Consider the following 27,638-nt stretch of genomic DNA (forward strand, 5'->3'; position numbering starts at 1 on the left):
TCATTATCAAAAGTCCACAAGTCCTGAATTCCCCTTTTTCTTGTGGAGTAACAACTTCATCCTCTCTATCTGGTGTATTCCCAGAATGCTTAAGGCACAGAAGCATTGTGTGTTGTTTTCTTGTTTTCTGTCCTTTTAAGGACCAAAAAACGTTTATCTTAAGTCATGTTATGTTTGACTAACCTAAAAGTGTGACATTTTTACTATAAGATAAAAGCATTAATACTTGTTAAATTTGCTATTTTTTTACTTGAGCTGTGAAAACACAAATAAAAACACACATATGTGCTTGACAACCATATTTTTCTATTTACACAAACATAAAACATATAGAAACTATCAATGTTAAACGTATGCATCTTCACAAAGACAGGTTCAGTCAGTGCATATGAAGAGTTGTCTTCCAGAAGGACATCTTTGAACACAATGGGCATAACATCAGATCAACACATACAAAGTCAAAGCCAAAGAAACGCTGACACATGTAGGCTAAGTTAAAATCAGTGAACCTGGAGGCTCTTGCTGCACAGCTTCAGGGAGCTACTATTTCCTGTGTCGCATAAAAGTGAAACTAATAGGAACCGTTTCATAGAAACTGCATTTTTACCGAAGCTGAGCATATTACAAGTTTAAATGATTCAGTGCATGATCACAACCATTCTGAAAATACATGCTTTTATCTTTTGAATAATAGTGCATAATAACATGTCAATATTGTAAGATCTGAGGAGTGCTAAGTGCGCTTCAGTCTGCCAGTCAATCTGAACACAGAGGATCCATACAGCATCATGGGACACATCAGTTTCTTGGATTCAGAAAAACATCAAGGCACATATCATTGTTGCACCATGAACATATATGTTTTTCTATTTTCAAGTTTTATAATGTTATTTCATCAGTATAGGAATGAGATTTGCAGACATTAGTTCACTTGATAAAATTAGCCCAACAATTACTTTTTGCAAAATAAGCCAACACAGATTTATGTCAGTAATAAATAGCAAATTACTCTCATAATTTGAGATTAATATTAATTTGAAGTTTGTTTCTCTGTATTTTCTTTCTGGCTTCTGATTGCTGTTTACCTGATCCAGTTAAGATGCAACACCTCCTGATGATTTTCCACAGTTAAGCTGCAACTCTAAAAACTAATATGCAACCATAGATTGTGGAAATTATAGATGCTCAGCAATGTTCTTCTCAGCAACATTCTTAGCAATGTTAAAAAGAAACTGAGTGATAGAGAAAAAAACTCAGCAGCAAAATACAGTTTGGCCTGACTGTACATATATTACATGAATACATATTTACTTTGTAGCAAGAAATCATCTAGACATAAAAAATACATCAAACACCTCAATTCCAACCATCTTCCCTTTTGCAAGAGAAGATGGCTTGAACAGGAAATGTAAAAAGAAACACATCCTTTCATGTGTAGATTCAACAGCATTTTCTTTTTTTAACCAGATTTTTGGCATTTTGCTTCATTCTGTCTGAAACTACTCCCATATGCAGTCATTTTATGTCACATTTAATTCACGTAAAACACCATTTACATGAACAACTTCAAAAACTAGACATTTGTATGATAAAACAAAGTCCAGTGCATTTAGGTTGATTTGTTAACACCTGGGTTCACCAGCCACAGTGCTGCTCTTACTTCATCCCGTCACACATAAATCTGCCTTTTGTTTTTCCATCATTATATAAGGAATTTCTTCTGCAGAAACTAATTATTCATAACATAAGATGAGGGTAGTGTGTTAGACTGGCTTGATGTCAAATAAGCAACTCTGCAAAAGCAACTCTGAATGATTTTGAGAAATTAGCAGCACCAGAGAACAGAAGAAAAAGGCAAGCAAGTGTTTGGGTTTTTCTGGGTACAGAGACCTACAGGAGCATGTTGAAATCATTTCTTAATATTACCAAGTAGCTAATATAATTAATCTTGTACTAATACAATGCCTGTCAAAAAGTAAAGAGAACATTGTGAGTTTTTTTTTTTTTTTAGAAATGTAAAGTATTAATAAGTAGTCAGTATATAACCTGGAGGAGGCAGCGGTCAGTTTGTCCTCTGTGCTATGAGCAGGACCAGATTAATGCCAGGTCTCAACATCTAAAGTATTTCCTAATACAGTAGTATTAGGAAATACATTACATCTCTTTTTAAATAGAATAGTTTAGCTTTTCACGCATTTTTCAACCAATTCACCAGCCAAAGTTTTGCTACAATTTTAAGCCCTTGTAAGATGAAAGTTCAACGAACCTCCCATTGACTGAAACAGGATATTTTCCTGCTGTATTTTTAATAACCCACAAGCTATTTCTGAAGTTGTTTTTCTTCAGCAGGTAAAAACAACACGTTTTTACCTGTTGTTGTATTTTTATGGATTGGATGAAAGCAATGATGCATAAATCATCTGTTAGATTTCAAAGTGACAAGGTGCAAAAATACCAAATAAAATATTTGTTCAGTCTCCAACATATTTTGACATTGATCATATTTCAAACCCAGATTTCCCAGGCTTCTGTTCACTGTAAGAAAGATTAGAACTAAGACTGAGCCCTACTGGACCCCTTACCCCGCTGCCTTTTCTTAGCTCTGTGTTTTGTAACAGCGTCCTGATCACTTTCCTCTCATGCAGTGGAAGGCTGTCTGGTTCTTCAAATAGATCGTTTTTTCAGAGGCACGCTGCAAAGTGTAGCTTGAAAATCTTCAAGTTTCACAGAATTTTTCCACTGTCATTACATGTAGTAATGTGATGTACTTCGTCATGGCATTATCACACCACAAGTATTCTTTATTAAAGTAGATTATTTTCCCTACAAAATCTGCCTATTTGGAATTAATAACAGTGTTTTCTTTCTAATTAACAGTAGATATATTTTCTTCTCTGGCCATGCCAGTTGTTTCCCTATTACGAAGTCGTCATGAATAATGTCCGCGCCTCAAATTGCTGAACACACAAACGTACACAATTATGATTTGATTAAACTTAACATCCCCTTTTTGAGCTTTTTCTGACCACAACAACCGCATTTTTAAATAAATACTTCAAATATACGCATGAAAATATAGAAAAAGGTTCAGTGACTTCAACTTGAGCAATTTAGACACACATACAACCCAAAACACAAAAATGAGGACAAATACTCAAAGTAAGTAGAATAAGAATAATAGGTAGCACGGTTAGCCTATTGAACTCTACAGTGTTTACTAAATAAATAACACAGCTCAGGATGTCCCAGTCCAATCCCAGGTATTACCTCAGAATCCTGATCACATTTTGACATGTTCAGTTTGCTTTTTGTTTGCTTGTCATTTTGCCTTAGTTGCATTCTGCATAGTAACTTTTTTGATTATCATTGCAGATTTTCTTGAGCATGTCTCTTAAAGCTGTATTATGGTTTCTGCGTAATTTGGGGGGAGATTATGCTTAGAATCTGAATATTTTTTCATGCTTTTTGCCCATTTTTGTGTCATGTGATCTGCTTTGTGTGCTAAGTTCAGAAAAGTTTCAGTGCAGGAGACAGAAACACCTGTCTACAGTTTCTGAAGCAGGAGAAGTACATTCTGAATTCTGTCTATCAACTGAAACTGCAACAAAATGCACTGTGAGCTAATTTATAGAGTGATAATGGTGACCAAGGATGCTAATGTTAGCCAACCAATCCAGCAACACACTCCATGGAATTGAGTTTATTGAAGACAGATGCATGTGTCTTCAATGCATCTGTAGATTATTTAGATCTACGATTATATAGCTTTACGTTTCCAGGTTGTCACATTATAGCACTTTGTTTCACATTGTTAACCTGTGTTAGAGCATCACAAAGTATTTGCAGTGTTTATTTTAACCAGATGGGAACTGGGCTGATACCTGATCTTAAATGATTGGGACATCCCTACATGCAGCAGTAAGACTTTGTCTTTCCAAGCCTGGATGGACGTCCATCCAGGCTTAGAAATGATATTTCAATTGTGAGGCAAAATTCTACCATGTGAACTATAAAATCATTCACACAGAATGATTTTATCCTCAAAGCTTTAGGCAAAATATCTCATCTGAAAAAAAATGCAGAAGAAAAGAAGGATGAGTTGACCAGGGACAAGAAAATAGTTCAAATGATTTTGCTTGTCTAAACAGCTGCCAGGACGTGTCAGTTAAATAGACTGTTGTGCAAATTTCACATTATGTAAAATATATGGAGAAACTTATTTCCCCTCAACAGCCGCATTCCTTATTCTTCTTTATCATTGTTGGAATTAGCAGAAAAAGGTTTTTCCTTTGTTAACCATTTAATGACAAATCCATTGTCACTAGTTACTCCAGGCAGTTTATGACATCTTCCACTGTCTCTTATTTTTTGTTAAAGCAGTATGATACTGCTAAATATATTCCTGGGCTTAATATGCATCCTTTGGATGCAAGATAGCGAGGTGGTAACATAAGGCTTTAGATCAGCCTCTCCTCTGGTGGCACTTTGAGCACACTGCCCATTTCCAGCCTGGCACCGGCCACCTCCTGAGAGCTGGGGCTGTATGTACCCTCCGACTGCCGCTTCTTCCTTGCTGTCATGATCAGGAAAAAAACAGTGAGGATGGCTAAGAGCACACACAGGGTGGTCAGGGGGATGGTGACTGCCAGCCAGGGAACTCGTTCCTTATGCTCTCCTTTCTGCAAGAACAGCACAGAGTAATATTTAGAACTAGTTAAAAGAATTTCAGCTCTAACTTTCATCTGCAGGTGGCAGTTTTAATAATTAAGTGTTTATGAAAGTTTATCCTAGCCAAGCAACGTTTCGATCAGAATAGCAAGAATAGCTTTGTTACACAGTTAGAGCTGATTTTGTTAATTTTCCAGTTCAGGCGATACCTGCTTTTCCTCCAAATGTAAACAGTTCATAATGACTATTTACAGTCATTATGATTTTAGTCATGACTTTAGTGTCATCAGACCACAGAACGTGTCCCTAAAAATGAATGTTTTTGTGCTTGTGTGGATTTCCAAAGTGCAGTTTGGCTTTAGATGTTTATTGAAGTAAAGACTTCTGCACTGACTGAAAGGCCTTTCAACACACAGGACCCGTTTTCATGTACCGCCATGCTGCAGCATTGCAGAGAAAACCACTGTAACACTTCAACAAGCAGCAATTTGTACAATATTGTTTGCAGCTAGACGTGCTGCATAGAACAACTCAGCCAAATGCCACACAAGGAAAAGCTCGCTAGCTAGCCAGCCAGGTAGCATAACAGTCTGTTACATTGCAGCTATGAGAGTCTCTGTCGCAATGGTAAGCCTCCATCTCAGCAGAAAACATATGTTGGTATACCTATAATGTTTCCTATCATGGCTGTCGGCTTTGACCTTGGGCACCAGTAGTGCTAGTGGAACAGTTAAGTCAAACAGCCAGTCATCACTTAAACAGGCATTTTCTCAAGGCACTGCATATGACTGCAAAAGCAAGCAATGGAGTGACATTACGAACACATTAACGATTCACCTATTCAAGGACATGGTCCCACTACAAACAGGCGAAAGAATGGGTTCAGAATTCAGGATGGATTCAAAGTACTCTGTCCAAACATTTTACCAAGAACACAACAACTGAAGTGCAATCACACACTTTTCAAGTATTTATAATGTTATAATGTGCATTTATAATGTTTATAGAACCATCTTACAATACTTTGCTTTGAAAAGGAAGCAGTGTTAGAGTTTCATAACTCTGCACTCCCTGGAGGCATTGTGTCTTTAAACAAGACCTTTATTCAAAGCAACATTAGGCATCATCCTTAGCCGGGTATGTCAAAATTTTAAACTTCAGTCTCTGAACATGAATGAAAGTGACTCAGCTTACAGAATGCGTCCAACTTACATTGCTCTCACACAGTTTGCCACTGAAGCCTGGGACACAAACACACTGGAAGTGGTTGAGTCGGTTCAGACAGGTGGCTCCATTTTGACACGGACTGGACTCACATTCATCTATTTCCGTCTCGCACCTGAAACACATCAGAAGGTTTTTCTAAAATGCTGACTGACAGTTTGGAGGCTATCACACACGCAAACAGACACACACACACACACACACACACACACACGCACACACACACACACACACACACACACACTTTTTTGCTTGCCATGCTATCTTTGTGGAGAGTTTCCACTGACTTCCATTCATTTCTACAGCCTAACCCTTACCAAAAGCTAAATCTAACCCTTAACCTAAAAACAGCATTTCCCTTTGTGGGGACCAGGCTTCGGCCCACAAGGAGCAGTGAGTCTCCACAATGTGTCAGAAAAATGGTCCCCACAATGGATCGAATATATGATACACACGCTCCTTAAACGGGCATATATCAGAAACACACTGTGCGAAGTGGTGAGTGGTGGCTCAGTTTTTGTCTGAAGGTCTTACCTGACGCCGGTGTATCCAGGTTTGCAGGTGCAGTTGCCTCCTATGCAGACTCCACCATTGAGACAATCCTTGCTTGCATCACAAGCTACTGGAGGGAAACGCCATCTATTAGAAATGTACAAATGCACAATTTATTTCCAATGACACCTTAGTAAATATAAAAACACAATTTTTTTTCACCAACAAATTTGTTGGACGATATCAAAAAATAATGGAAACTACAATCACTTGTAGTTTGTAAATAGATCACCAGTTCATCATAGTACATCATGGACATTCTATAGTATAAACACTAAAACTTCATATCTATGGATGATTCAGAGTGGCTAATTGTTCTAACATGCTATCCAGCACACAAATGTCTGATGGTATTCTAGCATCCACAAATCAAGGATGGGCAGTCATAGTAGTTCGGCAGGCTAAAGTTGCTTTAACCTTGTCTGGGGTATACCTAATAAAGTGGCAGTGAGCAAGTGTAGTGTGATGTAGTGTCATAGTTCTATTTTATAGCTCAAGAAGGCTAATAGTATTTAGCTGCATGTATACATGTTTCTTTCACATGTGTTTACATATTTCTCAATTTCAAACATGATAAAACAACAATAAGCCAGTAGCCCAAACCATGAAAAAGTAAAATTAAATGAGATATAAAGAATTTGTAGAGCAACTCATTTTCCTGTGGCTGTTGTATGGCTAGTACAACATCTACATGCAGGATACAGAATGTAATAGTGGATTTATTTTGTTTTTACCATTAACTGAGTCAATATGCAGATATTTCTAAATGTTACATTAAATAGTGCACTCACTGGCAGCGTGTGCCCTTGTACCCAGGAGGACATGAACATGTATGAGTACCAGCAATTTCTTCACAGACTCCTCCGTTAACACAGCTGAACTCCAGGCAGTTATCCACTTCGTTCTGGCAGTTCATCCCATCATATCCAGGATCACATGTACACTCGTAATCTGCCATGAGGTCTGTGCAGGAACCATAGACACAGGGATCTGAAGAGCACTCGTTTATCTCCTTCTCACACAGGTTGCCTTCCCATCCAGGGCTACAGCTGCAGTTAAACTCATTAAACTGGTCCTGACAGAGTCCTTGGTTAAGGCAGGGCTGGGAATCACAAACTGGTGCACCTTGACATCCAATGATTGGCTGAAGTCCACTGATCATGGAGAACCGGCTTCGCTGAGGGGCATCTGGTACCTTTTGAAGAGGCAGGTAGACACCACCTATTCTCACTTCCCGCAAACAACCAGTGTAGTTTTCTGCCAGCCAAACGTTGCTGTTATTCATGAAGTTGAGATATCTTCCAACCCCAAAGCTGCCACCAGCATTCTGCCCATCCACTGTGAGTTGCCAACGAGACACTGAAAAGAGAGGGTTGACCATACTGAACTGGATCTGGTGCCATGCCCCGTCTGCAATGGTCCTGTCACTCATAAAGGCCAGCAGTTCTTCACCTGGCCCACTGTCCAGCTTGACCAGCAGGCTAGAGTTTAATAAACCCAAACAGAAAACCTCTTCTCTGCCTTGAGAACGCAACAAGATCCCATTTTTATCCCGTGTCCGTATGGTCATGGTGATGTTGGTCACAGGGTTCAGCAGGGAGCCATTGGCAACAAACTGAAGAGAATTGTGCTGAAAAACAGCTTCTGTTAAACCTGTAAGAAAATCACATGTTGGTAGCAAGTCAGTTCACAGTTTCTTTCAAAAAAGATCTTTGCAAATGTGTTCCAAATAAATGTATTAATAAAATCAGTCATGTTGTGTTTTTATGACAGCATGGTTGATTTAATAGGTAACATGAGAAAACTATCGCTCCTCACATTCGTAGCCATCTGTTAGACCCACACAGAGTGCTCCCTCAAAACATGGCTTCTCAATGCACCACAAGCGGGTTTCACACAGCCGGCCGGAGAAGTTACTGGGGCACACACACATGAAGTCATTCCAAGTGACCTGACATTGTCCGTTATTTAAACAGTGGTTATCCTGTGAACAGAACACAGATTGAGGGATTAAATGATCAGCAGTAGAATCTCTCACCTGTTGAACCTACCTCAATAAAAGCTGTGCAAGGGTGAACTTTCAGATCAACGGACATCACATTCAAACACAGTTAGGGTAAAATGAAATGTAACATACTGAGTCAAAAGGGTCTTTCTAGGCCCTTTACCTTAAAAAGTGTAAATGGCCATACACAAATTACAAAGCACAAGATTCCAACTTAAATAGCAGGTGGAGAATCACTGTTTGTATCTGCATCTGTACTCAACCATAAAAAGAAGGGAACAATCAGGAATCAACATGCGAGTCATATAATAAAGTAATATTAAATAAAACTTCTCCACTGTTGTTCATCCACTGTTTGTTTTGGAGTTTAGTTAGCCTTTAAAATGGATAGCTTTACTTCTCTTTTACCTTGCATGTGTTGTCACTGCGACACCCTTGAAGCACATTCACCATGGTGGATTGGTAAGGCTCCAAACCCTCCAGATGATCCCCAAAACTCATTTGTTTGTCATCTAGCCGGATGTCCTGAAGGCAGCCCTTGAAGTTTCCACCCCAGGCATTCATGTTCCTGCCTGCAGGGAGCCCTCCAACAAATGCCACATCTCCTGCTTCTACGCTCAAGTTGCCTAAGGCACGGTGGTTCCCCGCTTTAGGAAAAACCACATGGCCATTGATAATCTTTATGGTCACTAAATGATTCTTTCCATCAGTGACTTGCTTAGCCTCAGACAGCAGAGTTGTGTGAGGACTGTAGATGGCAACAGTGCTTTCCTTCAGATAGACCGTCAGATAGGACTTTCCCTCTCGGTGGAACTGCAGGAGCAGGCCACTGTGTTTTAGGGAACGCATTAAAAAAGAAATGGTGAAGTTTTCTCCATGGCTGTTTGAAATGTTGACAGAAGAGTAGCTGCTGGTGTTCTCATGGCCAAAGGTCCATGACTGGTATTCTGAGTTGGGAGTGGAAAAGAGAAAAGTGCAACTATATTATTTCAAAATAATGGCAAAATGGCCACATACATAAATTGGACAAGTAAAACACCTAAAAGGTTCCACAGTTTGCATTGTACAGTTTCAGACATAGCTTTACATCCAGTTGTTATGATCAGGAATGTGACCATAATTCTGGGTTTCCAGTTATACATATGAATGTCTGTTTCAGGATGGAAAGATCACACAGCATACAACTGTAATGATTTAAAGAAACAAGAATTTGACAATATTCTGGATATTTCCATCCCAAATAAGTTCAAAATTATACATAGAGGTTCAAATATATACATCCTCAATAGTTAACATCCTTTAGGAGGTTATGCCACAGCCACATGTTTTTTGCAGCCATCAACAAGATTCTGAAAAGAATTATGACTAGATATTTGGCAGCCATGTCTTAAAGCTATAACCATTCAAAAACTGGCTCTGGTGTGAATAATTATATAGTAGAAACAGAAAATAGTTTGGTTTGAAAGCATAAAACATCCTGGTGTTCATGGTCAACAATTCAGGAATCACAAAGAGTCAAACAAATTGTTTAAATAAAAGAAATCAGAATGGCAATGATGACGAGTGTTTGTAAATTTCTGTCTGAAACTGTATTTAACTTTAGAACAGTAAAGGAATCTGGGTCATTAGGAAGTAAAAGGCACCAATCAATGCCACTTTAAATTTAACTGGGAAAAGCTTTAAGAAAAAGAAAAATGATCCATGCAGATACTTGTGTCATTTCGCACGTCTTCCTTTGTGTACAAACATCTGACAAATACTCACTATTTTAACTACAGATAAGTCATCCAACAAACCATACACATTATTTTCATTAACAAAACAAGTCTTTGTAAATATGTGAACTATTACCTTTTTCACAGCGGCTGCCATAATATGGCCGATGACACACACAGTTTGCATGAACCCACATGTCCACACACTGCCCTCGCTCCAAGCAGACGCCCTCAGAGCACCAGTCCCTTTTGGAACATCCGAGTTCCAAGCCCTTGTTTTCCTCCCTGATGAGGTCCTGAGGTAACAGCAGTGTGTGGTCAACTTTAAGGTCTTCCATACAGCCAATGAACCCCTTCCCATTGGATAAGTGAGAAGAGTAATTCCGAGGTATTCCTCCTATATAGAGCTGTTGGAAAAATCTAGGCTGGAGGAAAATCAGATGGTTGTGACCTTCATTCCTCACTTGGCATTCTTCCTTACAACTAGGACCTGTCACAGTCATAACCAACCCATCATCCATGGTTACAGTCACCTGATGCCATCCTCCATCATTGACTGGGATGGGGTAAACTACCTTCAGTACCTGCCCTGAGCTCAGCGTAGCCTGCAGAGTGCCGTCAACAAGCTCCAGGGAGAGGAAATGCTCCATGGTGCCCCGGTAGTACAGCAGCATGTTGGGTAGAGTACTCCTGAAACGAAGCTGCATGTGGAGTGCTTGGATTTTTTCGGCAGCCTCTCGTTTCGTCTTGTTCCTGAAAACAGGCAGCTGCATGAGAACATAGCCCTCTGTGTTGAAGGAGAAGGTGGTTAGGGTGTTGCAGTGTTCTCCGCCCCAGCCAGGGGAGCACATGCAGATGTAACTGTGACCTCCGGCAACGTTTAATATGGGGAGGCAAGTTGCCCCATGCTGACACTGGTGCTGCTGGCAGCCGAGCAGCTTCACGTCACAGTCACGCCCCCCCCAGGGTTCCTGATCCCGCTCTGTCGTGGGGCAGTGACACCTGTAGGAGTTGGCAGCATCTTCACACGTGGCTCCATTCTGGCAGGGATTGCTGTCACACTCATTGATGTCAACCTCGCAGAGAACACCTTAATGAAAAAAGCACCAATGTTAATGTTGCTCATAAAACTCTCATTGAGAAGCATTAACAGGGTATCTTTAGGTAAAACTATAAAGTCTAACTACAAATCAGGCATAATCAGGCAGTTCTGGTTAGTGTAAGTTATCCATTGTGCAAATAATATGAATATGAGGAAATGAAATGATAGACATTACTAGGATTAGTAATCCAATTAAATCATTTTTTTAAATAAAAGCGCCAGCTAGACATAGAAATACTGCACTAGATGTCAGATAAACCCACTGACACAGTCTGGACTCTAATTACGGATTTTCAAACTGGTGTTGTTGAGAGCTGCCTCTTTAAATTCAGCGTTAAGCCCTGGCAGTAGCAGTCAACCTGCATTAACGTAGTCCTTAAAAATACTCTGCAGTCAAAGAGCTTTTCAGCTCATCTTCTCAATGCCAAAACTCCAACCTCTGAATGAAAAAGACTAGAAGTTTCCTCCATTGTTGTTGCTTTAAAAATGTCTGTTCATCATACCTATCAAGCAATGTGCCCAGTAGCAGCAGCACAGCAGTGGCAGCAGCATCAGCCGCCTCCCTTCCATGATCCTCCAGGACAACTGCCAACCCACTCCTCACACTAGGGATGGCAGCAGAGACGCAACGAGGTCCGCTGCCTCTCTTTCTCACTTCCTTTACTTTGCACCAAACTGTCAGGGAGAAGTGATTACAAGGCAGCCCTGCCCACCTTTTCTCTTCCTCCCTCTGTCACCCTCCCGTGTCCTTCCCTGAGAAGGTTCTCCCCTCCCTTTCCTGCTCTCCTGACTTCAGCTCAGCCCTGGCACAGAGGTAAGCCTCCATCTGGCTCCTGTCAATTGACACGAGGAATGCAGTGCTGCAGTCCCTCCCACATCTCCTCCTAACATAGATGGCAACTAACAGCAGATTTTGTTTGTGAGAACCAGCAGGAGGTGCTCCAGGGTCAAAGTGAGGCAGACCAAACAGGGTATATCTGAGAAGGTTCAGACATGTTGGATAATCACTGTTTTTCTATTAGCTTTGGTAGACTATTTAACATGTAAGATTTTTCAAAATCTTTTGTGAATAATCTGTGTTTTCACAAGCAACATTCACTGTAAAAAGGTTCGCAGAACATTGCAAGTTCCTTTGTCTTAGTTCAAAGTCACTTCTTGGTAAATGAAGGATATTAGGAGAGTCAAGGTTTCAGCTGAGCAATACAAACCTGATTTTTCAGCTCTGTAAATGTTTCATCAGCATTGCCACCAGATTGTCTTTTTTACATTTAATTAGATCCTTTGTTTTTCCACAGACAGGAAATGGGATATGTAGTATTCTGTTACAGGTAAGAAGTTGTCCCACCATTATTGAAATGAACTCTGACGTGGTTAGAATGTATATGTGAATGCAAAGCTGATTCAGAACCCCTTTATTATATGAGTCATATGTTAATTCCACTTTGGAAGGTGGGACAACTACTCAAAGTCTTCTGCAGAGAGATGTTGAAGGCACAAATACACACTTTTTCCCACTGAGCTCTCCTTTTCTCATGTGGGAAGCGATGCAGACTCACTTCACTATATTTTATTTTATTACACTCAACATCGACTCAGTGTGGCATTGTCTAAAATTACTCCAGTCAAACCCAAAATGATAAACAACTCAGGTAAAGTTATCCTTCCTGTTTACTCTGTAGATTCCAGTACAGAACAGACTCAACCTCATCATCAACCCAGCAGGTGAAACAATGACGACCTCCATGGGTGAAAAATATAAGTTTTTTGAAGAAATTGTGAGCTTTGACATATCACAAATAGCAATTTTTTAGTTAATAGGAAAATTACAACATATTTAGGCCAACATGTTCAACTAATCATAGATCCTTTTAAGTTTTGTCACTGCAAGATTCTTTAGAGTGTGTGTAAAAGGCCTAAGCTCACACATTTGTTTAGAACAATAAAAAATTCTGTCATATTTCACAATAAATATTATTTGTTGCTATAATACCAAGCATAATCTAAATCTGAAACAAAGTTATTTTTATCCTTTTACTTTAAAAAAAATATTAACCAAGGAAAAAGTTAATCATTGAATTGAATGAAATATAAAAAATAAATGTTATGCATGAAGACTTTGGCCAGGGAAGAAATAAAAGTCAGATTTTCAAGACACAAAGGTAGAAAATGAGGCCCGCACATTTTTTTAACCCTTTAACTGTCCCAAATGCCCCAAAACACATGCAAGTCAATGGGTCCATGAGGACGCTAGCATCCTAACTACAGTTAACTCTATAAAATGTCTTTTATAGGTTCTTCTGCTCTTTCTTGTTTTGTAGAAAATCCTGGCTGATAAATGCAGGACAAATCAACTAAAACAGGTCTGTGTTTTGCTGCTTAAATTGTCCTGTTTTCATCAGACTTTAATTAGGGTCCTAAGCAGCTTTGCTTTAATCCTCCTCCCCTGACAAGTTTCCTAGCAGACCCCCACTTAATATCCAACATGGATTCCTGGCATATGGCTCCATGTATTGGCTTTGTTGTTTGCAGCAATGTTTATCTATATATAACATATGCTCTCTCACCCTGTCCTATCCTATCCTGTGTTGTGACCTGCACATCTCACACTCATAACAACATGGGTGAACCAGCCTTTTGTTCTTTGGATGACTTCCTTGGTCTGGAGTCAATATTTTGTCTTATTTTAGGGACATCAGGTGTTCTGTGTCTTTCTATTTTGAGTAATAAAGTGACTAATCTCTTCTAATGAGGAATTAATAGGTTGACTTGTCACGAGAAATAATTAGCAGGAAGAGGATTAACCCATTATTGCCTGGTTCAGAGGTTTCTGGGAACTATGGTGACTAACAGGCTGTTCTGTTCAGAGTGCCTTGCAAGAGTAGAGAAATATTTATAAAACTGATATGAGACACTGATGAAATGAGAGAGAAAATGTCCAAAAACAGTTATTTGGTGACTGTTTATTTATTTAGTTATTTGAAGAATAGTAGTTTATTCTCTACTACAGTAGAGAATAAATGGGGATCCTTAAATAAACAAGAAAAAAACTGGACTGGACTAATTGTTTGATCAAACTGTATTGAACCTAAATGACTGAATCTGTCTGTATGACTGAACTGACGTTTTAGTAAAGTGCTTTGAGACTACATTTGTTGTGAATTGGTGCTGTACAAAAAACCAGGAATTTAAACGATTACATTTTTGCAACTATGTGGCTCAAACACATAGAATCAGGGCTGTTCTTAGATTTTTTCACAGCTTTTCTGTTTTGACTTCTGTTTTACTTAAAACATATTCAACAACTTTATTTGACAGGGTGTGAATAAAAAGGCACTTCTAATGGACTTGTAATGCAACTCTTAAAGCAACTTTTAAAGCAACTTTGCATTAAAAGTGTTATAATTTTCCGAGTGATTCTTCATGACAACAGTAAGACAGTTAGATGTTTTAATGCACTATAATCTAATTAGGACCTCCTCATTTTTAGGAGATCCTAATAAAACCCCTGGGAGTGAAAGAGGCGTACTTTCTGTTTCCCACACGTGCAAACAAATATGGCTCTTCCACCCATACAGGAAAATAAATGTACGATTGCGTTAAAGCAGACAGCCATGTGCTGAGTGCAGCTCAGGATAAATGTTCTGTTCGGAGGTGAGATAAGGACAGCAGATAAGAGGTTTCTCTTACCCGTGAAGCCCTTTGGACACACACACCGAAAGGAGTTGATCTGATCCTGACAACTCCCGCCATGATGACACGGAGCAGACTCACATTCATCCACATTGACTGAGCAGTTATCTCCTGTTAGAGGGACACTTTGATCAGAATCAGAGACTGTGAATAAAGAAAAGTGAATGTTTTCGTAGATGATCTGAAGCTTACCTGCAAACCCTGGCAGGCAGCGACAAATGAAGCCAGCTGCTACGTTGTAGCTGAAGTTGGCTGTTGTCAGTTCAGGAAGGCTCCCATAGTTCTGGAGAACGGAGCGCTGGAAACACTCCCCATCATTTTCACATGGATGCTGTTCACACTCATCTATATCCACCTGGCAGTTCTCTCCTTCATAACCTGAACATTCAAGTTGTAATACAGTAATTAACTCTTTGATCAATCCATTATTTATTTGCAACATTTAATTTGCAGAAAATTGTAGGTAAATGTTTTTCAGTCCAATTTCTTACACCTTCCCCTAGTACTAAACTAGTTAGTACTAACTAATCTCAGCAGATTAAATTATGATGAAATAATTAAGATTACAAATTAATTTAGTACATGAAGTCCCTGTAATTAATAACACATTTTACGTCCAAAATACACACAAAATATTGCTAAAAGTGTTGCATATCTGCCTTCACACACATGAATTTGAGTGACCTCACTTTTTTTAATTTATAGGGTTTATATGATGTCACAGTGTTATTATGGGAATCGCTCATCATTCTTCCAGAACTGTATTTGTAAAGCCAGACGAAAAGGATGAAAAGGCTTGTTTAACAATTTCTGCTCTAATTCCAAAAGTGTTGTCAGGACTTTCAAGTTCTTCTGAGCTAATTCCACACAAAGCTTAACACACCTTTCTGTGAGGCTATAGGGCTTCTATATGAAGACAGAGGCTGCCGCTTAGTGGTTCTCAAGATGTGGAACCATAACATTATCTAAAGTTTGTTGGTACAAATTTGAAGAGATCCTTTTAGTGGAACTAGCGGGCTGAGTCTAACTCGTGAAAACCAGCCTCACACTATAATCCCTCCTTCACCAAACATAATGTTTGCCACATTCCAGTCAGAGACGAGTCATTCTCCTGGCAACTCCCAATTCCAGAGAGACATGATTTAGAGAACACGGCTCTGCAGCTGGATCCAGTGTCAGCTTGCTTTACACAACATTCCAATGTGTCGTACGCACACTCTTCATTCAAAATTGCTTTCACTTTGTCAAAACTCAACTAACATCACAATGTGGAATAGAGTGAAAACCTTTGGCGACATACTGTGTTTTAATGGAATTGTTTATTAACTATTCCATGTACATTTCCGAAACTGTGCACAACATGTGCAGCATACCTGCCTGTTTTTAATATTTAACTCATGTCTTTCAACATGTGTCTGAACATTTCCTTCCACTAAAAGAGCTAAAGGGGGTTAGAGGTGGGGATTTTATTTTCAGGCTAGTTTGTGTTGATCTGCAGTATACCTGGCCAGCAGAAGCACATGTATTGGTTGATTCCCTCTGAGCATGTGGCTCCATGCTGGCAGGGATCAGATGCACATTCCAGGATGTCGTTTTCACAGTGGTCCCCAGTGAAGCCTGTCCCGTCACAGTCACAGTGATAACTAGGAACCAACACACACACAGAGGAAATGATCATAATCACGTTGGACTTTACAAAGGAGGGTTTTTTTTCTTTAGCGACAGACTGGTGACCTGTCCAGGGTGAACCCGCCTCTCACCCGGAACGATAGCTGGGTGAGAGGCACCTCCCGATCCCAGTAAGGGACAAGGATGTAAGAAAATGGATGGATGATTTTTCTCTTTAAGTAACAGCCTTCTCTGTAGCTTCTTCAGAGCCATCACCCCACAGAGTGATGCTTGAACACAAATTCAACTCAAATGTAGCATAAAATGTTTCAAAGTGAAGCATAAAGCAACTCCCACAAAACAAAAGGTGGCACTAACATTTTATACTATGTTAAGTAGTGAATTGTGCCTTGTCCTGACCCTTGAACCTTGAGTTTTATATGATAGGTCAACACAACGTAATGCATGTTTGTGCTTTGTAACTTTTTCAAAAATAATAAAAAGAGGAGCATACATTATATTTGATCTCTTTATTCTGATGCCCCCAAATAAAAGCTGGACAGGATTAAATATTAACTCACAAAATAGATTATTACATTTACAGTGTATCTGATTTAGTAGGGAAACTATGTATACTTTGCCATATATTTTATAATGTTACAACCTGCTTTAGGTCTTATGTGATATACCTAGTGAAGTTAAAGATCACATGATTTTCAAAATCCTTTACTGGTAAAAGTTGGAAAACTTGTAGCATCCATTTACATTGAGAAAGTTTGGTCAGGCCAGTGGTCAGATAGTGTGTGTCTGTGTTTTTTTTTTTTTTCTTTTAAACCTCATAAAACAGAGCCCACAGGTTGAAACGTCAGACTGAGTCAGTCTGATACTTTACATACAGATACAAGTGGCACCTTTCAATTTGAAAAAGAAAAGAAAGGAAGAGGAGCGATTAAAATTAGCCAACGTACTAAAAAGAAGGGGGATAGGGAGGAGTGAAAAATTTAGAGAGGAAAAAAGGAAAAGTTCAGGATGCAGCCAAAGGCTGACTTGGTGACACACACTGGATTCCAGTTACAACTAGCATAGTATTTATTAAATCCTTCCTGTGTATTCAATCTGTGTTTCTAATGTGCCAGGTTTTTGGAAGCTGTCCAATGACTCATCAAGATGCGTAACAATAAGTGGATTAATTCTTATCCAGGGTCAATTTTACAGTCTGCCCTGCTGCCTCAGACAGACAGGCTGCAGTATGAGATTCTGACACGGTTCCTCATTACGATGCCTGATTCAGACACCAATCTTTGGTTACCAACCCTTTGTTGTAAACAGATCTTCAACTACTTCACAGTCCAGAAATTCTCTGAGTTTCTATTTATGTTTATCTGTTCATTACTTTGTGTCTGTGCTGATATCAGTTGTCTGTCACACACTGGGGCAGCTCAGCTGTGGCTCAGTGGATAGAGTAGTCATACTGCATTCAGAAGGTCGTATGTTTGATTCCAACTCCTTCCACATGTTGATGTTCTCCTATGGGAGTTCGCCCTGCATTCGCCGGGTTGCTGGTTTGATCCCCACTCTCAATCATGCTTGTGTCCACAATGCTCCCTCCGCTACAGATTTTTCCTTTCAGCAGATCCTGCCGTGAATGTTAAGACTAGTTAGCATGGCAACCGATGACATCGGACAAATGGGTTTTCCTGTAGCAATGAATTGTTTCTTCGCCATTAGCACATTTAGCAGCGCGTTGATCAGGGTGATTGACAGTGCTAAGATTTTCCTCCTGGCTCTGATTGGTTGTTTTTGGTGAGGAGCAGCGCTATTATTGCTTCAGACAACAATAGTAACTCAGAGAAGAGTTGGAGGAGACTGATTGTTTCATGCAGCCACAACATTATGATAAATTTAGCAAATACTTAAAAAAACATATTCTTATTAAAGTTACTTACTGCAGCTTTAAGTGTGGGTGTGCGGGAGGTCTTGGGGGGTGCATGTGGCTTTAGTATAAATAAAGTGCTTTGGGTGGTCACTATGTCTACATAACATACATTTACAGTTTAAATGAATTTATATTCTGGGAGGAAACCAGAGAACTAACTACACCTTGCAGTAAAAGAACATGGAAACTCCACACAGACAGATCCCAGCACTACTAACTCTAAATCAACAGCGTCAACTAGAACCACTGAGCAACATTTGTCAACCTCAGTGCAATTAATTGCACCAGTTTAATCTAATTCAATATCCTTGTTGGGCCTTTTGTAATTTGAGGGACTTGAAGTTATGGTGAAATGATCTGGTAGAAAGTGCAGAAATACTGTCTAGAAATACTTGGTATTTCTAGACAGAAATAGCAAGTCGGCCCAGCAGCAGCTAAGGCCTCGACAACCAAGAAAAATGGCCAACAGTCGCAGATTTTTCTTATTTAGTTGTTCATTGTATGAACAGCTAAATAAGAAGAAGTTGACAAATCTTTACAATGAGAATCTAACACAAGGCCAAGTATAATTATTTCACTGTTAGTCTATATATTTTTTTTTCATAAGTATTTTGTATGATTGATCTCTGGTGAACAGATTAATAAGAGTTAGCCCAATTACAAATATTCTAATATTGTGTAGTGATAAATTGTCCCAGAAGTTAATGCAATATATGATAATATTGTTGTTTTGAGACCAATTTCAAGTAATAATGATAGTGGCATAACAATACAAAAACATATTCCCTCTTTTTTTATTAATAGAACAAATAACATCAACAGAAATAACATCAATAACACATTCTGAAAGATCAATAAAATGTAAATTCTGATAAACATTTAACACTGGAACTGGACAACATTTTAAATATCCAGACATAATAAAAAAAAAACTATAGAAACAACAAATAAATAAAAGTCATTATGAAGTGTCTGTAAATAAAACTGTCCTTCAAAAACACAGCTATTTGAGACCAAAGTATCAGACTAAAGATTTTTCTCATCTAGTTTTTGGTAAAAAGAGAGAGAGAGAAGACTAAAACAATAAATAGTGCAAATGGAAATTACAGGGTTTGTATTAATTTATCAGGTGATTATTGACTTCTTGCTCAAGCAACTGACCTCAAGTCAGTTGAGGTTGGAGAAAGTCTGAGAACAAAATGTCATGAGTAGAAGCATAAAAGCATGACTTTTCGTAATCTTACCTGTTGACCCCATCATTGCACTTGCCCCTGTTCATACAAGGCATGCTGGCACATTCATCAATGTTGACCTCGCAATCCTGGCCCTGGAAACCTGCCATGCACTCACACGAGTACAAGGCAACATGGTCTTGACAGGTGGCGCCGTTCTGACAGGGAAGAAACTCACACTCATCGATCTCCTCCTCACAGTTGATGCCTGCAGAGTACCAGAGAGAATGAAACAAACATCACACTTCATAATCCAAGAATATGTGCAGCACTAAGCCCATGATAACAGCAGGACTGACAAGTATCCGCCACAGATAAAATGTGTGTTCTCCTGCAAAGTGAACACATTTTCATTCTTTGATGAATTATACACAAGTTAAATGTGGTTTTATAGCTGCTACAAATCTCTTATGAAAAGAACACCAATCCAAACTTTATGTTATCAAGTTCAGAATAGATACCTCTGTTTTGTCTGTTTTTATTCTTTCTCTGTGTCACAGTAGAAACTTGTGGTAATATCATGTTGTGGGACTACATGAGTGGAGTTGGCAGGGGGCATTAGAGATCAATGACTGTGCTGAGTTATTTTGAGTGATCAGCAAATGTACACTGTTATACAAACTACACACTAACACTATTGTATCAAAGTCTCAGAGCTTAATAGCACTAATTAAAAGCAAAAACTGAATATTACACAAAAGAGTTTATGAAACATTTCATGAATCTATCACATCATGTCTACATTACCTTTAAAACCTGGAGTGCAGTCACACATGTAGTGATCCACCAAATCCAGACATGTGCCGTTGTTCTGACAGGGTTGTGAGGCACACTCATTTATTTTGAGGTCGCAATGATAGCCCTGAAATCCAGGCACACAGAAACACTGGTAGCCATCAACTCTGTCTTTACAGATGGCTCCATTTTGGCAGGGGTCAGACCAGCACTCATCAATATTCTCCTCACAGTTATTCCCCTGGAATCCAGCAGCACATCGGCACTGAGGGCCCTGGTCAGGGATGTCCAGGCAAGTAGCACCATTCTGACATGTTTCCTCTGAGCAAGTGGCTACATCCTCCTGGCAGTCGTCACCTCCCAGACCAAGAGGACAGTGGCATGAATACCCACTGACTTTGTCCACACAGTTGGACTTAACACCACTGCAGGGGTCACTCTGACATTCATCTACATCCTGATCACATGTGTTCCCTGTGAAGCCATCTGGGCACTGGCAGGTGAACCGATCCATCCCGAGTTCACTGGTACAGTTGCTGCAAGGTGCAAAAATACAGGGATCGTAGCGTTCATCGCAGTTTTTACCCATGAACCAGACTGGTCCTTTGGTGCACAGACACACATATTCACCCCTGTGGTCGATACATGTTGCACCATTGTTGCAAGGAGAGGATAAACACCTGTCTGCTGCTGCTGTGCACAGTAATCCTAAAATGGGGGAAAACAAACAAAATAAACAAATCACAAACTTACAATCGATACATTGTTTTAGTAATAATCAAGTAAAACCAAGTACAAGTGATTGTCTCAGTGCCTTTGTGAGATATTTGATCCCTTAACAAATGATCTTTATCAGTTTTCTAACTCCTGGTGGAACATATGGAATGCCTGCACCTGGAAGGTGTTTTAACCTAACATATGGCAGCAAACTATGCTTTAAAATCAGTCCTTGTTTAGATAAAATTAAAATGAAATAAAGAGATAAACTTAAGTCAAATCAAGATGGAATAAGGTTAAAAATGAAATTTTCTATCACCGGTGTGAGGCTTGATCATCTACAGTAATGCAACAAATGTTTGGAATAATAAGTATCTATAATGAATCTGTAGAATATTTGACTTAATTTTCCAACTTTCCAATAAGTGAATTAAATAAAGTATTCTATAAAATTCAAATCTACTGAGATTCATACATTGCTGCAGTTAACAACAACTCTGGTACTTTGTTGCATCTCTTCTGGCATCCATGAACTTTTGCAGTTTTCTGAGATTGAAAATGAAAACCTCTATGTCCACTTGTGCATTTCCTGCTAAATGCCATGAATGAGTATCTGGAAGCCCTTATGTTCTAAACCAACCTCAGACTATTTAACTTACAGAGCAGACTTGCTCAGGTATTTTGCTTAGAAATCTGAACTATGGGAGGAAGTTAAGACATGAAAAAGATATGTCCTTCATCACACTAGTATCTTTTTTAGTTATGTTTCACAGTAACAATGGTCTTAACCATCCCCAATTACATAATCTAGTTGAATAAAGAAAACTCCACTGCCTACATTTTGTCTAATATTTACAATTTTAAGGTCTTATGATAATTTAAAATTATATGATTTTAATCGTATGATTAAAGCATATTGATTCTAGATTTCTGCCACTTGGATAACATCAGATGACTTTCCTCTGGGCTTTATGCCAAATACAAATCTAACATTTCTGACATGTTATGGAATAGAATTGTGCTTTTTCAGTGTTTGTCAATGAAATTATAGATAATTTTACAAATATTCTTCAGTCCTAGTCTAGGTCCGTACATTTTAATATTCTACTGCTGGTAATACAATAGTCTGCTTACTGCTGTAACACTAGAGGCTTAGAAACCAATCTGATGATGAAGAATTACAAGCAGCTCTTTTCTGTAGACTTATGTGTAGAGCAGATGGTGTTAAAGGTAAACCTATTACAGTGTCTGTGTCAACAATGAAAGTTTTACCCACTTCATTTAATGTAAGACAGATAATGACAGTCACACACAGAGTAGAGCTCTGTTATGACAGAGGTATTCAGTCGTCCCTCTAGATCAGTCAATTCAGGTGATCCAGTCATTTCCACAGTCAAAGGTGTGTAAGATCTAGCACCAAGCCATGCTGACTGCTTCTAATAACATTTGTAAAAGATTAAATCATTTGCAGTAATGTCAGCACTGGAACATGATAGGATGCCACCTGTACAATAAGTCCAGAAAATATCTGAAATATCCTCCGTTGCAGCTTGAAAGTGACTGAAGACAAAAGAGACTCAGGCGGGAAGTGGTATATTATGCTAAATCACAAAGAGTCAGCAGATCCTGAGGAGCATGCAAAATCAATAGCAAGATACCTCCAAGCTTCATGTGACCTTCAAATTAGGGAAACAATTTTATATAGAGAGCTTCGAGGAATTTGTATCCATAGCTGAGCAGCTGCATCCAAGACTTTTATCACAAAGTCCAGAGCAGGCCATTGGCTGGAGCGGGGCAAAGGATCATTGAATTCTAGAGCACTGGAGATGTGAAATTTGGAGCAAGGAGTCCTGGCATTCTGTCTGGCAATTCAGTAGACAAGTCTGGATTTGACTGTTGCCAGGAGAACAACGCTTGCCTGACTGCATTGAGGGATTGTTGCAGTCAGACAGAGTTGGGTTCAGTCTCTTAGTGCCAGTAAAGTGAATCTTATTTTTGTATAATATCAATAAATTTTGGGAAATCTAATCCCCATATGTAGGAACAGTTTTTGGATGGCCCCTTCCTGTACCAACATAACTGAGAACCAGTACACAAAGCAACATGCATAAAACATGGAAGAACCTTTCCTGCACAAAGTCTCTGTCCTGAATCTAATACAACACGTTTGGAGTGAACTGAAGTGAGACTGTGAACCAGGCATTCTTGTCCAACATCATTATCTATAAATAATCATCAAATTTCCCCACATACATACTCCTAAACATGTGGAAAGCTTTCCCAGAAGAGCTGAAGTTGTTATAGTGCAAAGAGTGGGTTAATGTCATGTTGAATCCCATGGAATAGGATGTGACTCAAATTTATATGTGTGTGAAGGAAATAAACTGAACAAGTCTAATTTAGAGGGAAGAATTTCAACTTACCCATTCAGCCATTTTCATCCTTGTGGTAAAAGCAAAGTAAATCTTGAAGTACATTCTATCCTCAAACCATTCTACTTTTATAATTTCCTGGATCTAAAGGCCAACCTTCAGAGATGAGGCACGTATACGTCAGGCAGGTCATTCCTGACACCTTCCTCTCCTGCCAACTACCGAGATGATTGATTTTTACCACTGTACTGTTGGTTGGGTGGATAAAAGCTTCCCAATTACATGGGAGACAACTAGCTTTTCTGCAAACAACATCATCAACAGCAGTAACAATGCATTTATGTCTTCTATCTAACACCTGCATCCCTTATTTTCTACTGTATGCACTTTAACACCCCCACTTCCTTTCACTGGCATTTCCTATCACTTCCACCTAACACCAAACCTTCCTTCTCACATCACTGTCTCACTTCTCCTCCCCTCACAGCCCTGCTTTTCATACCTCATAAAGCCTGGGAGATTCTGTGTTCATTATATCACCTACACTTTAAGAACATACAAGCTTGTTAGGGCACAGTTTACGTTTGGTCAGAGTTACCCTGAAATTATTAGAATACATCTGAATGTTATAAAAGTTTGACATTCAGGAAGGATATATTTTATGTACAGCTCACTACAAGATTCTATGTTTTGAACTATCTCACCTGTTGTCAAAATACAAGCATAAACTTGAATGTATGAAAGAAAATAATGTATTTTGTCAATAAATTCTAAACAGGATGATGTACACATGTATCCAGGCCCGTGAATCTTTGTTTGTGGGATGATTCTAAAAATTAACTCATCTTTTATATCAGACAAAAAATATTGCTGTTAATGTTTTACTGTGTAATTTTACAAACAGCACCCCATTGACTCCAGTGTCCTCACACAACCTATGTCTGACATGTACGTGTTTTGGCAGTGACAGTTCATGTTTGAAAATCACTATGCACCTAAAATCAAGATCAGTAATAACAGTTTTAAAATCTACCATTAATACTCCAAAGTCAACAGAGGAGGACTAACACAGGCCATCGGGTCCAAACACCATCACCTCTGTTTTGTTTTCATTAAATTGTAAAATGTTCAAGGTCAACCATGTTTTAAAATTTTCTAGGCATATGAGGAGATGTTTTAAGGAAGAGGCATCCTTTTGCTCAAGGCGAGTACATTTGATAACTTTGCTCTGAGATCAGACTCATTTTAGATTTCTTTCTGCATTGTTGTCCTCTTCTGTCTCCTTCATACCACACAAAGCCCAGATGATTCTCTCTAGCAAAGATGCTGTAAGTCTAATCTCATGACCACTGCTGAAGGGTTCTTAAAGGCAGCAAGGCTTTCCTCACTCCTCACCCCGTCTTCAAGCTCAATCAACCCCTCACACATTCCAGTGCGATGATAATGGCCCCTCCTACATCCACCCACCCGTCCCATCCCAAAGCACTTCATAGATCACTGCTGCGGCCCGACGGAGTTCAAACCTGGCACTGACTGGTACCAGCGTCTCAAACCAGCTGTAACACTAAGCAGAGCTGCTGACTGTTAGCAGGTAGGATGTCGGGATGATGCTCACCAGAGGTCTCTGCATATCTTTTAAGAGGTGTGTGTGTGTGTGTGTGTGTGTGTGTGTGTGTGTGTGTGTGTGTGTGTGTGTGTGTGTGTTAGGAGGAGGGGGGAGGGAGGGGCAGCTGAGTTTGACCCAACACATTAAACCCCCCCTGCTGTGAAAAGGAGAAACAAATTCACTTTTAAAGTCTTTGATTCTACCTGTTGGGCAAAAAGTATTTTTCATATTTTAATAAATATCCAATATTAAAAAAAATCTCCAAGTACTGAATAAAGCTTTTAACAGCAGCAGTACAAACATGTCTGATCAGTTAGAAACTGGACACTCCGGCTTTAATGCCTCTGGAAGGAGAAATGTCTGTAGTGTTTATTTTATTCCACTAATAGATTCTATAATTTCATATTGGAAATGCCAGCTAAAAATTAAAGCTAATTCACCCCATGTCTTATACCAAAAAACTGCAGATATTTAATATTCACTTTAGTTTATGAAAAAGTATCAAATACATGAGTAGATTCTCTGTTACAAAGAACATTTCTTCATCCGAGCAAAAAACTAAATAACTCCAACAATTCTCCCTGAGCTTCTGACTGAGGCTCACAGGAAATGGATGAAAGTTCAAAACAACAAATACACTAAACCTTTTTTAAACTATATCACTTTCTACACCTTTGCAACATGGCCAGTCAGGCCCCATCATCTTCCACAAACCATTTAGACTTTATAGATTACTGAAGGATGTTTCAGAAAAAAGGGATCTGATGAGCAGAGATGGGATCCATCTCACTTTGACTGAAACACCAAAACAAGAAGAATCCAGTTTCCAGAGAACTGGTTTGACTTGGACCTGATTTTTTTATGTTCAGTCCTCTGACATCACTTCATTGTTTAAGGTACTAATGTGACATTTAATTGAAATGAATTAATTGGGTTTGAATGGAGTGGAGCTGAACTGAAGCAAACTGAACTGATTCTCTGTATGTGCAGGTGAAAGTAGCACGCTACATCTAGAAGAAGAATCAGTGCTGTTCCTCCCAGAGACGGGGGAGCCCCAGGATAACGCACGTTAAGCTCAGAGGAATTTTATTGAATCACGACATGAGACTGGCAGCTCCACCAGCCCAGCTTTGTCCTCTGGAGGCTCCACAGCAGGTGGCTGCTTTGTTTTATACAGAAAAAAATTCCCAAATCCTTTTGGACCCAGTCAAAGTCTGAGACGTACATCCTTTTGTCTCCTGTGGAAGCCTTGTGTTTTATTTTGGAGGCAGAATATGGGTCTTGTTTAGAAACCAACTGTTGCTGTTCCAGCAAGGAACTTTAGAGCTTTTGGAAGTGTTTTCTGGAGAGTATATAAAAGTTTGTCCCCTTCAGTGTTTATTTCTTTACAAAGCACTACAGTTTAGCATTTGGATCGTCCTGCTCCCACCAGGCCAAATTCTCTTAGAATTAGTCACAGTTTCACATTGAGAGGCTGAAAATAACAGCAATTACAGTAATATGTGTTTCTTCCATCTTTGAAGTTGTTGTTGCTCTTTAAGTTGGACTTTGTGAAGGCTAATCATTCTGAATTTAATCAACTTTTTCTGCTTATTTTCTGCTTCATATTTTATTTTCCTCATCTCACCACCAAAGCCCTGCCTTTTCCTTTAAAACACCAGAGCTCAGCCCCACGGCTCCCTCCATGCTCCTTAACGTCCATTGACCCCTCTTTTCAGAGCCAAGACAAAAAAAAACTGTGCAGCAGTGCAGATGGACGCCTAACACGTTGCCATGGTGACCCCTAACAATGCCACCCAGATCCAATCAGTGCGTTCGGCGAGCCACCTTTCAAACGAGCCTCAGACTCACACAAACGAAGGTCACGGGAAAAATGGCTTGAGAGGGTTTCATAAAGCTGCTGGGGTTGACTGACCACCCCCCTACACACACACACACACGCACACCCCCCCCCACACACACACACACACACACACACACACACACACACACACACACACATGCCGTGGGTCAGCACATGCTGCAGATCAACACAAACCATAAAGTTGGTAGGAGAAGTCAAAGGATGTTAAATCTTTTTGCCAGGAGAATATCTATAGATGTTGAAAAAATATTTAATTATTTTTTTTATTTCACAGAGACCTTTCAAAAAGCTGACTAAATAAAAAACAGGACAACTTTCTTGACTGGAAGAAACTTTTAGTCTTTTAGTTGTCAAACTAGAAAATACTATGATCTCACAGAAAAGTTGTGCCAAACACACAAAGATACTGCAGGTTAAACAAACTTCATTCAACGCCTGGAACCCCGGCTCTGATGTGATGAACGGCTGAAACGACCACGTACCCAGCTTGAACATCATCATTGTGATCAGCACAGTCCTCTGATATCTGGACCAAACTCTGCCAGACTCCATGGTGACCAGGCTGCTGGTGTCTCCAGTCAGTGCAGGCGGATGATGAGAGGCCACCGGTTC

The 27,638-nt window shown here is 39.4% G+C and overlaps 1 protein-coding gene across 1 annotated transcript; it reads right to left on the reverse strand.

Annotated features, from left to right (window-relative positions):
• Positions 1-286: 286 nt before the first annotated feature.
• Positions 287-27,638, reverse strand: LOC106929552 (protein crumbs homolog 2-like). The gene is made up of 13 exons (XM_015006579.2): positions 27,509-27,638; positions 20,480-21,175; positions 19,745-19,940; positions 16,460-16,599; positions 15,149-15,334; positions 14,954-15,067; positions 10,301-11,254; positions 8,858-9,396; positions 8,263-8,428; positions 7,236-8,097; positions 6,427-6,531; positions 5,881-6,007; positions 287-4,679 (listed from the first exon to the last, which is right to left on the reverse strand). Exons 1-13 carry the CDS (start codon positions 27,576-27,578, stop codon positions 4,458-4,460), a joined length of 4,377 nt encoding a protein of 1,458 aa, XP_014862065.2. The 5' UTR covers positions 27,579-27,638; the 3' UTR covers positions 287-4,457.

Source organism: Poecilia mexicana, unplaced genomic scaffold (assembly GCF_051168715.1).
Source record: "Poecilia mexicana isolate PSO_F unplaced genomic scaffold, ASM5116871v1 scaffold_9, whole genome shotgun sequence".
NCBI lineage: Eukaryota > Metazoa > Chordata > Actinopteri > Cyprinodontiformes > Poeciliidae > Poecilia > Poecilia mexicana.